Raw genomic sequence first — 12,410 nt, 5'->3', positions numbered from 1 at the left:
GACTATCAATGGCTTTCAGACTATTCATGGGAATACTTGATAAATAACTTTCCACGATTCATCAGGTGTGTACGTTGCTTGTGAAGCCTTACCCGTTTTGGCATGCAATTGTAATTTTTGCCCACTCTTCAAAGGGTTACAACAAAGTCACGCAAAACATACCTTTTTTTGAAACACCTGCGTTTTCTCAGGGCACACTACAATGCTCGATAGAAAACACAAGGCGCTGACAAGCTGGTGCGTGATCAGATCTTTGAGAATTTTGAGAATTTGTTGCGTCGTCTCTTAATCCCTGTCTCAGGTTCCCTTCCTTTTACAATGCTCGAATAGACACTTCAGCCCTTGAACCTATATATCTAAGTTAAATCATTAATCGTAGCTAATCAATTAATTAATTGGGCACAGGAAGAAAGTACCAACAAGAGGAATGCATGCACCACGGCTAACAACATTCAGCTGGTTTAATTCGCATAGAGCGCTCAGTCTTTCTTTAAATCTTGGTCTATGTTATCTGGAATCTGCTTCATAGCACTCGACAGCTGATACCTGACACAAACTATAAATTCGACCAAGTACATATAACCACCCATGCGTACAGCTATATCAAATTAAAGTGTTAGAGGATCTGGATGTTGCATGTTTATTGCCAAAACGAATTTTACCATGTGCAGTAACGGGACCCCTGACAGAGCAACAGATAGCTTACGTCTGCCGTGAAACTCTTCAGGGTCTGGCCTACCTCCACTCCTTAGGCCGGATGCATCGTGATGTGAAGGGAGCTAATATTCTGCTTACACACGAGGGAGGTGTCAAGTTAGGTAAGCTTGTCACTGGCCTTAGGTTCACTCTGCTACAACATTTCTGGTGAATAGACTGATGAATTTCTATTGATGTGCAACTTATGTTTCTTTTCTCAGCTGACTTTGGAGTATCTGCCCAGATCACAGCTACGATAAGCAAACGAAAGTCATTCATCGGAACTCCCTATTGGTACACTTCTTCATTTGTGTTTTAGAACAGATATTTTGTGCAGTAAATCCCGCATATAATAATGCCAGTGGTAGTAACAAGCTTAATCATTATTAGAGCCTGAAGTTTTAGGGTTTAACCAAATTTTTCTCAGAATTTGCACCCCAAATTGAAGGTTGCCTCTTTAGGGTGAAACCCGATTTTTACCCAGCAAACTGCCCTCACTGAGACGCCTGTACGAATGCACACTAACTTTTTTGGCAGCAAATGCAGTTACATCACCATTTGTACCAAACGAGTACAGTGAGTTTGAGTAACTGAACCCGATTTCTCCCCGAATTTAGCATACTGGAAGCTCTTTCATCCGAATTCGCATGGATTTAGAGCACATGTTTGTTTACCTTATTTGTACCGCCTGAATTTAGAAACAAACATTTCCCGAAAACTTCAGGCTCTAATCATGAGGAATATCGGTACGGGAGGGCCGACTTAAAATAGCACCATGCCCGCGAGCCTGCGTGATGTGCATTCCCCCACGAACGACAGGGGAAACAGACTCAGCGAAAGAGACTATGAGAAATAAATATTTATACAAAATAACTTGTTAGCTTAGATTGCGTCTGGCAGTTGCTGATCTTCACAGCATCATGCCGAAAGGAATCCAGCAACATAACGTACTATGAGGAAAGTCAGCGCTCCGTGATGAAAACACTTGAAGCGTTGATCGTGCAAAAGGCAATAGAACATGTAATGGGTGGCAAAACATCCTCAGCTTCATCAGATATGTCATAATCAGTGCCCATTTGAACTTTGTGAACAATGGCATCATTGTACACTTCTTCAGTAACCAATACATCACAGGCTATGTTCAAATACCATAGTTTTCCTGGATGGATGTTGATTATCAGTCGCCTGCAGGCCAAACAGACCTTTGTGCTTCGAAACTTTTCAGTGAATATCTTGTTTTCTGTCTCTGCATTAGTCCTCCTACAATAATTGCATGAGCAGTGATAATTACAGTTGGCTGTCACTTGTGCGAATCACAGCGCAAAAGTGCTGTGCCAGTCAAGTACCATACCTCTCCCCCGCTCTTTGTGCCTTGTTCGTCTTGTATAAATTTTACCATCTACTGGTACTTAGCTTATTTTTCTTCTTCTCTCTCTCCCTCTCTTCCATTCAGCTACGTGCTCAAAATAGTTTCTGATAGAACGAGCATCAAGCTTAAAAAGACTCCTGACCTCAAAGGGTTGTTTGTTTTGTTATGGTTTGGTAAAGGGTTTTTGCCCACAAAAGGGCATTGTCTATACAGTAGAATCTCGATGATACGGTCACGGATGATACGAATTTTGGGATGATATGAATACTTTTCCGGTCCCGGCCGGAATGCCTATTCTTCCCATGTATTAGAGTTCGGACGATACGAACGCGTTATCTTGCCTTTACGGATGATACGAATGAGCCGAGGATGCGACAGAGGTCGTTCCCCCGTGGGGCGCGCGAGTCATGCTGCCGCGTCTTTCGAAAGGGGAGGGCGATCCTCACCACGAACCCCCTTACATCATGTAGCGCAATGCAAGCAATGACTTTCCTTTTGGTGGTGGTGGTGGAGATTAGATCAAAGGGATTGAACGGCCCGGAACCTTATCACCTTATCTCTGTTTTGACCTAATTACCCCCCCCCCCCCCTCGCTACAATAAACTGCGAAGCTGTGTGACATTGCTCTGGCTGAAAACAGCGACCAGAACCCCAGAACACGTGGAGGGAACCTATCAGGACAACATTACGCGTCACCATTCCGCAAGTCGGCTTCACCTGACGCCTGCGTACTTTAGGAGAAGCTCGCTTTAGACCACCGTCGCGCGACTTGCGGGTGAAAAGCACGTGCTACGTCTTTTGAATCATCTCGCGTATTTGGGCAGCATTGGCCAAAAACGGAGACACAAAAGCATTACAACCGACCTCTTTCATTGTCAGTAACGGAAAATGAACAGTCACTGTCTATTTTCTTGCCTCAATTTTTAATTTTGGTTTAATTCGTTTGATACGAATTTCGGATGATACGAATTTTTTCCGCGACCCCGTGAGATTCGTATCATCGAGACTCTACAGTATAACTTTTGGGGTCTCAGCTACATTTTGCAAACCACCAGAATATCCACCAGCTGCCTGTCCCTCCTTGAATACATTCTATCGCGTATTTGAATAAATGGATGTCAACCCTGTTGCAAACGGCAGACATGAACCATTGTAATGCAGTCCACAGTATTAGTAAGGTTCTTCATTTTCGGGTTTTATGGTTTTTTCAAATTCGGGGTGGAAAAATTGGGTGCTATTTACACACGAGAATTCAGGGAGAAATCGGGCGCTACAATCTCTGTTTGATATGTCATCGGGGAATTTTCGAATGAAATGAAACACATACGAAACAAGGCACTGCTGTGACACTGGGACGAGAAACAAGAATCTTTACATTTCCATTTGGAACTGGGGAAGTAAATGACCCCAGTATTCAAACACTCGTCCGAGCTCCACAAAAGCTTGTCTGACTCCTGCAGGAGCGGATTATAAAAGGAAGACAAATAGGTTGTCACGAAGACCTCTCTTTGCTGATATTACAATTCCCTTTTCCGACAGTTTACCTAGAACTACAAGTTGAAGGACCACACGGATTTCGGGTAGATATCGGGTTTTACCTGAATTCTTGAAAACTTCTTCGGGGAGGAGCTATCATCAAAAATCGGGTTTAACCCGAAAACGAGGAACCCTAAGTATTAGTAAGTTGGCTCATCTTCGGCCTAAACATTGCAGGATGGCACCAGAGGTGGCAGCTGTAGAGCGCAAGGGTGGTTACAACCAGCAGTGTGACATCTGGGCAGTGGGCATCACGTCCATTGAGTTGGCTGAACTACAGCCACCCATGTTCGATCTGCATCCCATGCGTGCACTCTTTCTCATGGCCAAATCTGGTTTTAAGCCACCACAACTCAAGGACAAGCTCAAGTGGTAGGATGATGCATTGACTAACCTTCACTGCTATGTTGCAACACTGTCACTTGTACATGAATGCCATTCTGCAGGTCACCAAATTTTCACCACTTTGTAAAAGTGGCGCTCACAAAAAACCCAAAGAAACGACCTTCGGCTGAGAGATTAATCATGGTGAGTTTTAGTGCCACTGCTACCTTCTACGGCGTCTGGGTGTGTGTGCCATAATGCGTTGGTATTCTAGCACCCCTTCTTCAGTGGTGATCTGACAAGGCGTCTAGCCATTGAGCTCATGGACAAAGTGAACAACCCGCACCAGAACTACCATGCAGAGCTTGACCTGGATGATGATGTGGTAAAGGCTTTGGTTTTTGCTGTTATGCTTCTTGCTGCTCTCTGTCTCGCATTTCTTCTTAAAGGGGCACTAAAGTGCAGAACTTCTCTGCACAGAATGAATGATGCAGTTACCTTGACAGCAACACAAAAGGAACGGGAATCATTCGTTGTGTCGTTTGTGTTTATGAGTGAAATAAGCCACAATGTCGAGTTGCACGCCGCAAAAGGCAGTGCTTGCTGAAGCACTCTGGGAGCACGTTTAATGTGACACTTGTGTATCAAGAGACTTGTTAACTGGACAGTTTGGCTGAGGGAATGACCCAGATAAACTGGACGTGACAACACGTACATACGTACTTTTTATCAGGTGAGGTACCGAACGTTTTGTAATTCCCTGTCACTTTTGTTTCAGATACTTTCTAACGTTCCTCAGCGGATAGCATCACGGAGATCCGCCATGACAGCAGAGAGAGAACGCAGAAAAGGTAGTTTAAATATGCATTGCAATCGCCGACCGATATTTCGGACTCCAAAAATTTGAACCTCCCAATTTGACTATCCTTGCGTTTTCTGACCAGGAGCGAGGGAGGCTTGCATGTTACTGTATTGTAGTTCCTGCATGTTACTTCGCAGTTAGAGATCTACATGTATGTGCTGCTGAGAATTGTCTCCGCACATTATTCCGTGCGATTTTATTTCAAACAACAGTTGCCGGGGCTGCACAACAATTCACAAGTGGGGGAAATTGGCGCATATGCCAGTTGGAAGAGAAATCACGACATTTGAGGTTGCGCAGAGCCAAACCAAGGCTTAGTAGTACTGCTGTCAGGGTATTCTGAAAATCGTTATTGTTTTGCTCCAAAATGTTCCGAAAATGCTTCTTTCATTGTTCCAAAAATTGCTCCAAATTACATTTTGGGAGTAACATCACTGTATGCTACATGTTGCATGGTCAGTACAGTCACTCTTGAGCCCAGCGCTAAGCCTCTGAAGACCTTTCCTTCAAACTTTCTTCACCTGTTTTGAGCCATAGCTAAGGTATTCTGCCCATTCACATGTGAGATGTACTACAAAAGTAAGCTAGTACCACCTTGAAACACCATATCCTTCCTGTTCAGGAGTCTAGTTATTAGGTAGGCCATTCGTCAGTCCTACCTAACTTCTGTTTGGCAAATGTGTCAAATCTCTTGATGTTGTTTAGATCCGTGTAAGCATAAGCATATGTACTATGGTTCCTGTGATGTTGACTGTAAGCCGTGCCTACTGTATTGTTCCTGCAAATGTTTGCGCAAATGCCACTGTTTCTGGCTTCATGTTCTGATTTTTGTTTTTATTTTCAGCAGAAAATGCTAACGTTGAAGAGAGGTTATATACAGAAGTGACAGATGCGACTGATAAGGTGAGCTCATAACAGACTCTTGCTTGTGATCGCAGCCGGAGTCTCCTGTTAGTAGAGATGGGGTGCACAGGTTGTTTTGCGGGAATTGAATATGTCCATGTAGGAGATGGCGCATGTAACAGAAGCACACATTCTGGCCACAGTTTTATTCCTCAAATGATACTTTAGGTGATGACTCAATTTATGGTTACGTGGAATGCCGTGGGCAAAGCTCACAAGTTGGTGCCCCCGACACTGTACATTGAGATGGTCAGTGGCATGAGATCATTTGGAATCGATACAACCAAAAAGATATGAGGGCACTGATTACTTGGATTTATACCAGTAAGCACATAATTGTCATCAGCAGCACTGAGTATTGATGACAACGACATTAATCAGAATGTTACTAGACTTTAATTCATCCAGAATTGGAATACACATCTACCATTTGAGATCCTAGTTCTTCCACACTAACTGCTGCCATTGAAATGATACAAAACCATTCTACACGTTTTATCCTATCAAACTACCATCGCACTAGCAGCTACATAAATGAAAGAATCTCTGGGTTTGCCGTCACTTCAGATACGCAGGAAAATATCTAGACTTTGTCGCTCTCATAAAATTTATCAGCATGCTGGATTGAGTACACAATTTATCACTCGCCCCTTTTACATCTCGTCCCGCACTGACCATTGTTGTAAAGTTCACATTCCTTCATGTAACGCTAATCCTTCCTTTAATTCATTTTTCTCGCGTACAGCAACTGAGTGGAACCACCTTCCACGTAACATAGTTGAGATAACTAACCCAGATTCATTCCGCAAAGCAGTCTCTCAGCTCCTGTTGTTGTAACATTGTTTGTTATTGTATTGTTATTTCATGCAGTGAAAGAGGTTGGTCGGAACACTTTTGTGTCTCAGATTTTGGCCAATGCTGCCCAAATTCGCGAAACGATTAAAAGGCACAGCACGTGCTTTCCACCCGTGTGTCGTGCGGCAGTGTTCTAAGGCGAGCTTCTCCTAAAGCACGCAGGCATTAGGTGAAGCCGACTTATGGAATGGTGACGCGTAATGATACCAGAAGCTGTACAGATAATGTTCCCTCCACGTGTTTTGATCGTTGTTTTCCGCCATTGCGATGTAAAAAGGTCAAAACAGAGATAAGGTGGTAAGGTTCAGGTTTGTGTAATCCCTTTCATCTCATCACCACCACCACCACCAAAAGGAGTGTCATTGCTTGCAGTGCGCAACGTGATGTGAGAGAGTTCGTGATGAGGATAGTGAGGATCTCCCTCCCTTTTTGAAAGGAGGAGTAGCATGAATCGCGCGCTCTGGCGTCACGGGGGAAAGACCTCTGTCGCATCCTCAGCTTGTTCGTATCATCCGCAAAGGCAAGATAACGCGTTGGTATCATCCGTACTCTAATACGTGGGAAGAATAGGCATTCCGGCCGAGACAGGAAAATAATTCGTATCATCCGTGATCGGATCATCGAGATTCTCCTGTACGTGCTTGCGTTTGTTTCTTCAGCTGCAACTCTATAGACATTGTTTGCGATGTTAAGCCCAACCGAATCGCGATCCCCACAAACTCGAATGTTGCCAACCCACTTCGAGAAAATATCAGATTGCTGCCTTTTCTTGGCTATGTACCGTAATTTCACGTGTATAAGCCGCACCGCGGATAAGCCGCACGACGCATTTTTAGGAACGTTTTGAAAATTTTCTGGCAGATAAGCCGCACTCGCAGATAAGCCACGGGCAATACGAGACGACTGATTTGTGAGACAAAGGAGACCATAGAGAAGGCCATAAACCTTGTGGTCCATACTACAGGGTCGGCATAGTGTACGGCAAAGTAGGTCACCTCTAGAGTTCTACGAAGATCGGATTGTGCCCTTGTTGGGCGTTTTTCGTGGATTGATGGGTCAGTGGTCTTCCAGAAGACATGAATCACTGCCACTGCTTTTGTGAAAGCTGCTTGGGGGAATGCGCCAGGAAGATCAATCTATTCGAATGTGGACCCGTCCCTGTTACGCACTGTTCGTGCATCGGCAGGGCAGTGCTGCTCCAGAGGCACTGTCAGCCCTTTCGTTAAAACCAGGGTATGGGGAAAATACCAGAAAAAAGTAGTCATCAGACAAGCCGCACCGGTGGATAAGCCGCAGAGCGCCCGTGAGAAAAAAAATCGCGCATAAGCCGCGGCTAATACGCGTGAAATTACGGTAATAGTCAACCGGAGGGGTCTTGATCCCCCTCAAAACAGCGAAGCTTGCTTGCTTTTCCGACGGCGAGTATGCGTTACTTATTCCTCTTTCGTTTGGAAGAAGTATTGCTTTGATGACAAATGGATGTCTAAGGAATAAGCAAACTGAGCATTTAAAGAGTAAAGGTGTCCCTGACGCTCCAGCAGCGCGCATCCGGCACTTCCGAGCCGATGCGTGGTCAGGAGTGAGGTGCGACCCTGCAATCTTGCTCGAATATACCGGTGCACACGTTCATATGTTCGAATTATCGGGTGTTTTTCGCCCATCGAAATACACCTGGCTGTGCCGGGACCAGAGTTCGAAATTGCACTGCATTGTTAGCATAATCAACTCTGTTTTACATTTTGGCTAGGTTCCTGAACCTGATGAGGATTCTTTTAATGTCGCCACAGCATGGATGGAGAGGGATCCAGCTGCAGATGAAGTTCACGGGTGAGTTCATGGCTAGCGGAACATTCATAACTTGCAGGAGACCCGCATGTTTGCTTCGTATGGTGTGAGAGTAGTCAGCCCTTCATTTCGGCTCATCCCATGCGAAGCCAGCCTTTCACAACAAACATGACACTGACACACTTTCAAGTGAGCCAGTCCTCACAGAACACTTTATGTGGCTACCCACGTGTTCCTGCCGGTTTCAAGCCACACTGACGTTAGGTCATACATAGGCTTCCGACTTTCCAGATTTATCCGATAAACTGCCTCTGATGTTTTTTGCAAAAAATTGGATTTATCGGGTGAACTCCAATTTTTCCATTGCCCATGTGGTGGCGTTACGGTCTCTCCCGTTTCCTTCTTGCTTTGTCCCCCTTCTTCCACGCCTACTTTTCGACTTAAAACTGATCTACAACCCAAAACATGGGTCACACGTGGTATCCTCCTTCAGGGTCGCTGGACGCATGAATGGCCCAAAAGGAGGATAGTATACACACGTGTCCCATCTGTTTCTATGCATCCTCGACTCTCGTGACTCTCCTTGAACCCGGACACTGGGCTAGGTTGGAACAGAACAGTTCTGTGTTTGTCACAGCTGCTGCTCATTTTGAGCCTGAGCACCATTCACAATTTGTGCAAATACTGTACACTTGTTTGTACTTCAGTAGCTCTGCATAGTAAAACATTCGTGCACTACATCGTGTGTTCTCAGTCACTTTTGCACTTCTTTTCTTTCATTGTCTCTGCAATGACTGCTCCGAAATACTCAGAAATCGGCGCCGTTCATTGTTCAGACTGTTTAATCCTCAGAGAAACTCCGAATTTTCCAAAATGAAAACTCTGAAAACTCGGAACCGTAGTCATACAGTATCGCAAATATGCTCTATGTTGTGCACATTGTCTTAAGATAGAAACTGGAGCAAACAGGTCACTTGGCTTCACTTGAAGATACAGAGAGAAGGAAATATGGAATTTAAATTGGTTACACGTGTCCTGGTGGGTGCAGTGGTGGTGGTGGTAGCAGTGGTGAAGGTGACAACAACATGCAGGCCGAGGTGGAGAACGATGCTGAAGCCAAGTTCAATGTAGCACTACGCAGCCTGTTGGACATAGTGGATGAGGAGCTGCAGCGCAGGTAGGCTGCCTGCTACTTCCCTCTAACTCCTCCTCGCATTGCACCTCGTTCTACTCACATGTACTCACTATCTAGACGACTATATAACTACTTGTTTTGTCGTGTTTTCGCCACTAAACATGAAGTCATCATCGTCATCTTCGCCATGTCATAATGAGTTCCTGACAGTACTATACTGTTGGCACCAGTGGACCGTGTTAATACATAATTTCAATGTGCAAAGCCACACCAAGAAACACGTCCTTCATTGTCCCATTGCCTCATCTACTGTGTAATTACAGTACACTACTTCATCTTCTGCTATCACTTTTTGTGGGTGCTGTCACACTTTCAGTGGTATGAAATACATAAAATGTCCTGAGAGACACGGGGGGGCTGTGCACCTGTCTTCTCATTGGGTTCATTCTCAGTAGTGTATGTAACAGGCATAAGAGTGTGATATTCCCTGCGAGATCGACCTATAGGAGGCGACACTGTCACAATTCTAGTGTCGATTACACATGGGCCGATGTTCGGCGTTGACGGTTCTTTTTCGTAATTCTAGTGCATATTCACCGGAAGATCACTTGTGCCACGTTGGTACGATACTGTTCGATTCCCCAATGCTCCACCTACTGCACTGAACGCGGAATAAACGTGTAGAAGCAGACGACGTGTCCACACTGTGGTAGTTCTCTGTTCTTCGCAGCGCACCGACACTGTTCGATCTCTGAGCGAATAGCACGTGGGAATTCAAATTTGCTCGTAATTTCTATAGGGATGCTGTATTGTTTTCATACAAAGCAGCTTCACCTCACAAACTGTTGCAGAAAAGTCTGGCCGCTTATTTTCATTGTAGATTTCAATAATGTCCACACACATACTGAATAGCTGGTAGAGTCGACAGGGTGGCGGAAATAGACTGATGAGGAAGTGGTGCAATGCTTGCATATGTACCGTTGGTAGGTGCAACAACGCCTTTTCTTGAAGGAGGTGTGAGGGAAGTTGCACAGCGTTACTAATAGGGCCTGACTTTTTGGGGTTATACCCGACCACGCCCGATTTTTTTCTCCCCCCCGATTCAAATCAGCAAAATCAGGGTTTAACCCGACATTTCCTCGAAAACTGCTGGACCAGGGGGATCCGAAATCATCACAACTAACACAGAACTTTGGAAACTGTTGTAAATGCATAAAAATACTCATACAAACTGTCAAAACAGAGACTCTGCTGCCTCTTACATGTAGGGACTCTGTGTCTACTGGTGTGTATTATGCCGAGTAAACCGAAGACTTACGCCTGGGCTGAATCAGGTTCATTTCAACCTGATTACACCCGAATGATTGAAACAAAATATAACCCGATAGTATTTACCCCCCCCCCCCTTTTTCTTTGCTGAAAAATAAAACCCGAAAAAATCGGGCCCTACTAATACGTAATACTAATACTGCTTATGTGTAGGTACAGTAAAAAATCTTGGTGCCATAAAGCTCATCATTGTTAGGGCCTGACTTTTTCGGGTTTTATTTTTGGCCAAAGTCGGGGGGTAAATATCGGGTGATATTTTTCATTTGAAAATTCGGGTGTATTCGGGTTAAATCCCATTACGGCATATTCTGTCGTCAGGAATTTGGGGTGTATTCGAGTGATTTTTTTTTTTGTTTAATAAAAATTCGTCTTAACATGGAACTAATGTTTAGCAATGTTATCAAACTTTATTTTAATGCACGCTTATGAGTGTACCACGCGACCCGGACGTTTTCGGGTAGATTCGGGTTAAACCCGAATTTTACAGATTTTGTTCGGGGGGTAAATATCGGGCGGATACGGGTTTAACCCTAAAAAGTCAGGCCCTAATCATTGTGTGTCAGTGTTCTCCACATTACTGCCCTCGTTCCAAAAAAAGGCAGTTTTTTAACTTTTTGTGCAACGCATTGGTATGCCAACTTCCTTCTACTGTATTTCTACTGATGACATGCGCATGGTCATTGGGGCAAATGCATGTGCGCACCATCGTCATAAGGGTGCAATACGATCGTAGCAACTAAATGCACAGATGCAGCATGCACATAGGTAAAATTACTGTGCTCTGGGAACTCAGCTGTGTCCACCAATGAAACGCTACTCTATGCCCAATACTACATGTACAGCACTACGTTGCATACCGCAACTTTGCAATGTTGATATTTCTTGCCGTGCTGTATGAAGAGTGGAGATCCCTATGCTTACCTGCAGCGATACTTGTAGGAGCAAATGAACATGTCTATACAAGTAATTTGTTCGTGTTTGCTTGCTTGTACAAACTAGGTTTGGCTCTTTCTCACCTCTTGCTGTCTCATTTAATGACAGACATGTGTTTTAGAATGACTCCTAATGTTTGCACCACCATCACAGCAACCAATATTCTCGTTGTTATGTTGATTGTGGCTTAGTTCAAGTACATTTTTAGCGCACCGAATGAAAATGCATGTGCATTAAAATTTACAATTAGTGCGTGAGTGACTTAATATTGACAATCACTGCACTCCACTGCATTCCACCCAGAGTCGTCCTGAGGCCAACTTTCACCTGGGTGAGGATGCCCGTGGAGCGCCCCCCCCCACCCCATACACCCCTCAAAAAGCATCCTTTAAAGGTTGCACAAAAGCCAGAAAAAAAAATTTAGCTGCAGAATTTACGTATGTGCTCTCCATCATTAGCTACGTGCATATGCCTGGCAATTTATTCTGTTGCATAAATGTGCAGCACTTCGAAGCTCTACAGAGGCTCTAGCTGTAAAAAGAAAGCGAAATGGCAAAAAGTGGATTAGAAAACTTCTAGGCTAAATTCCAGAGCGAAAATTCTCTCTATTATCCAGATTTATGAGCTTCCGTGGCCCCTGCCAACCGGCATCCCCTCTAGGCAAGACAACCGGGCCATCTGCC

At 44.5% G+C, this 12,410-nt stretch overlaps 1 protein-coding gene across 6 annotated transcripts in view; it reads left to right on the top strand.

The window, feature by feature from the left end:
- LOC135396787 (mitogen-activated protein kinase kinase kinase kinase 5-like) overlaps positions 1-12,410 on the top strand; it is a 40,394-nt gene that overhangs the window by 6,226 nt on the left and 21,758 nt on the right. For 3 of the 6 annotated variants that reach the window (XM_064627952.1, XM_064627953.1, XM_064627950.1), the window contains 9 exons: positions 672-818; positions 918-990; positions 3,779-3,973; positions 4,048-4,129; positions 4,200-4,310; positions 4,704-4,776; positions 5,632-5,690; positions 8,293-8,372; positions 9,379-9,507. In XM_064627952.1, the coding sequence (XP_064484022.1) occupies positions 672-818; positions 918-990; positions 3,779-3,973; positions 4,048-4,129; positions 4,200-4,310; positions 4,704-4,776; positions 5,632-5,690; positions 8,293-8,372; positions 9,379-9,507 (949 nt within the window). The remainder of the gene's footprint in view (positions 1-671; positions 819-917; positions 991-3,778; positions 3,974-4,047; positions 4,130-4,199; positions 4,311-4,703; positions 4,777-5,631; positions 5,691-8,292; positions 8,373-9,378; positions 9,508-12,410) is intronic. The other 3 variants (XM_064627956.1, XM_064627954.1, XM_064627951.1) reach the window with 2 other exon arrangements.

The sequence above is a fragment of the Ornithodoros turicata genome, chromosome 6 (assembly GCF_037126465.1).
Source record: "Ornithodoros turicata isolate Travis chromosome 6, ASM3712646v1, whole genome shotgun sequence".
Lineage (NCBI taxonomy): Eukaryota > Metazoa > Arthropoda > Arachnida > Ixodida > Argasidae > Ornithodoros > Ornithodoros turicata.
Note: the sequence above shows the minus strand (reverse complement) of the source record. Positions and strands in the feature narration are given on the sequence as shown.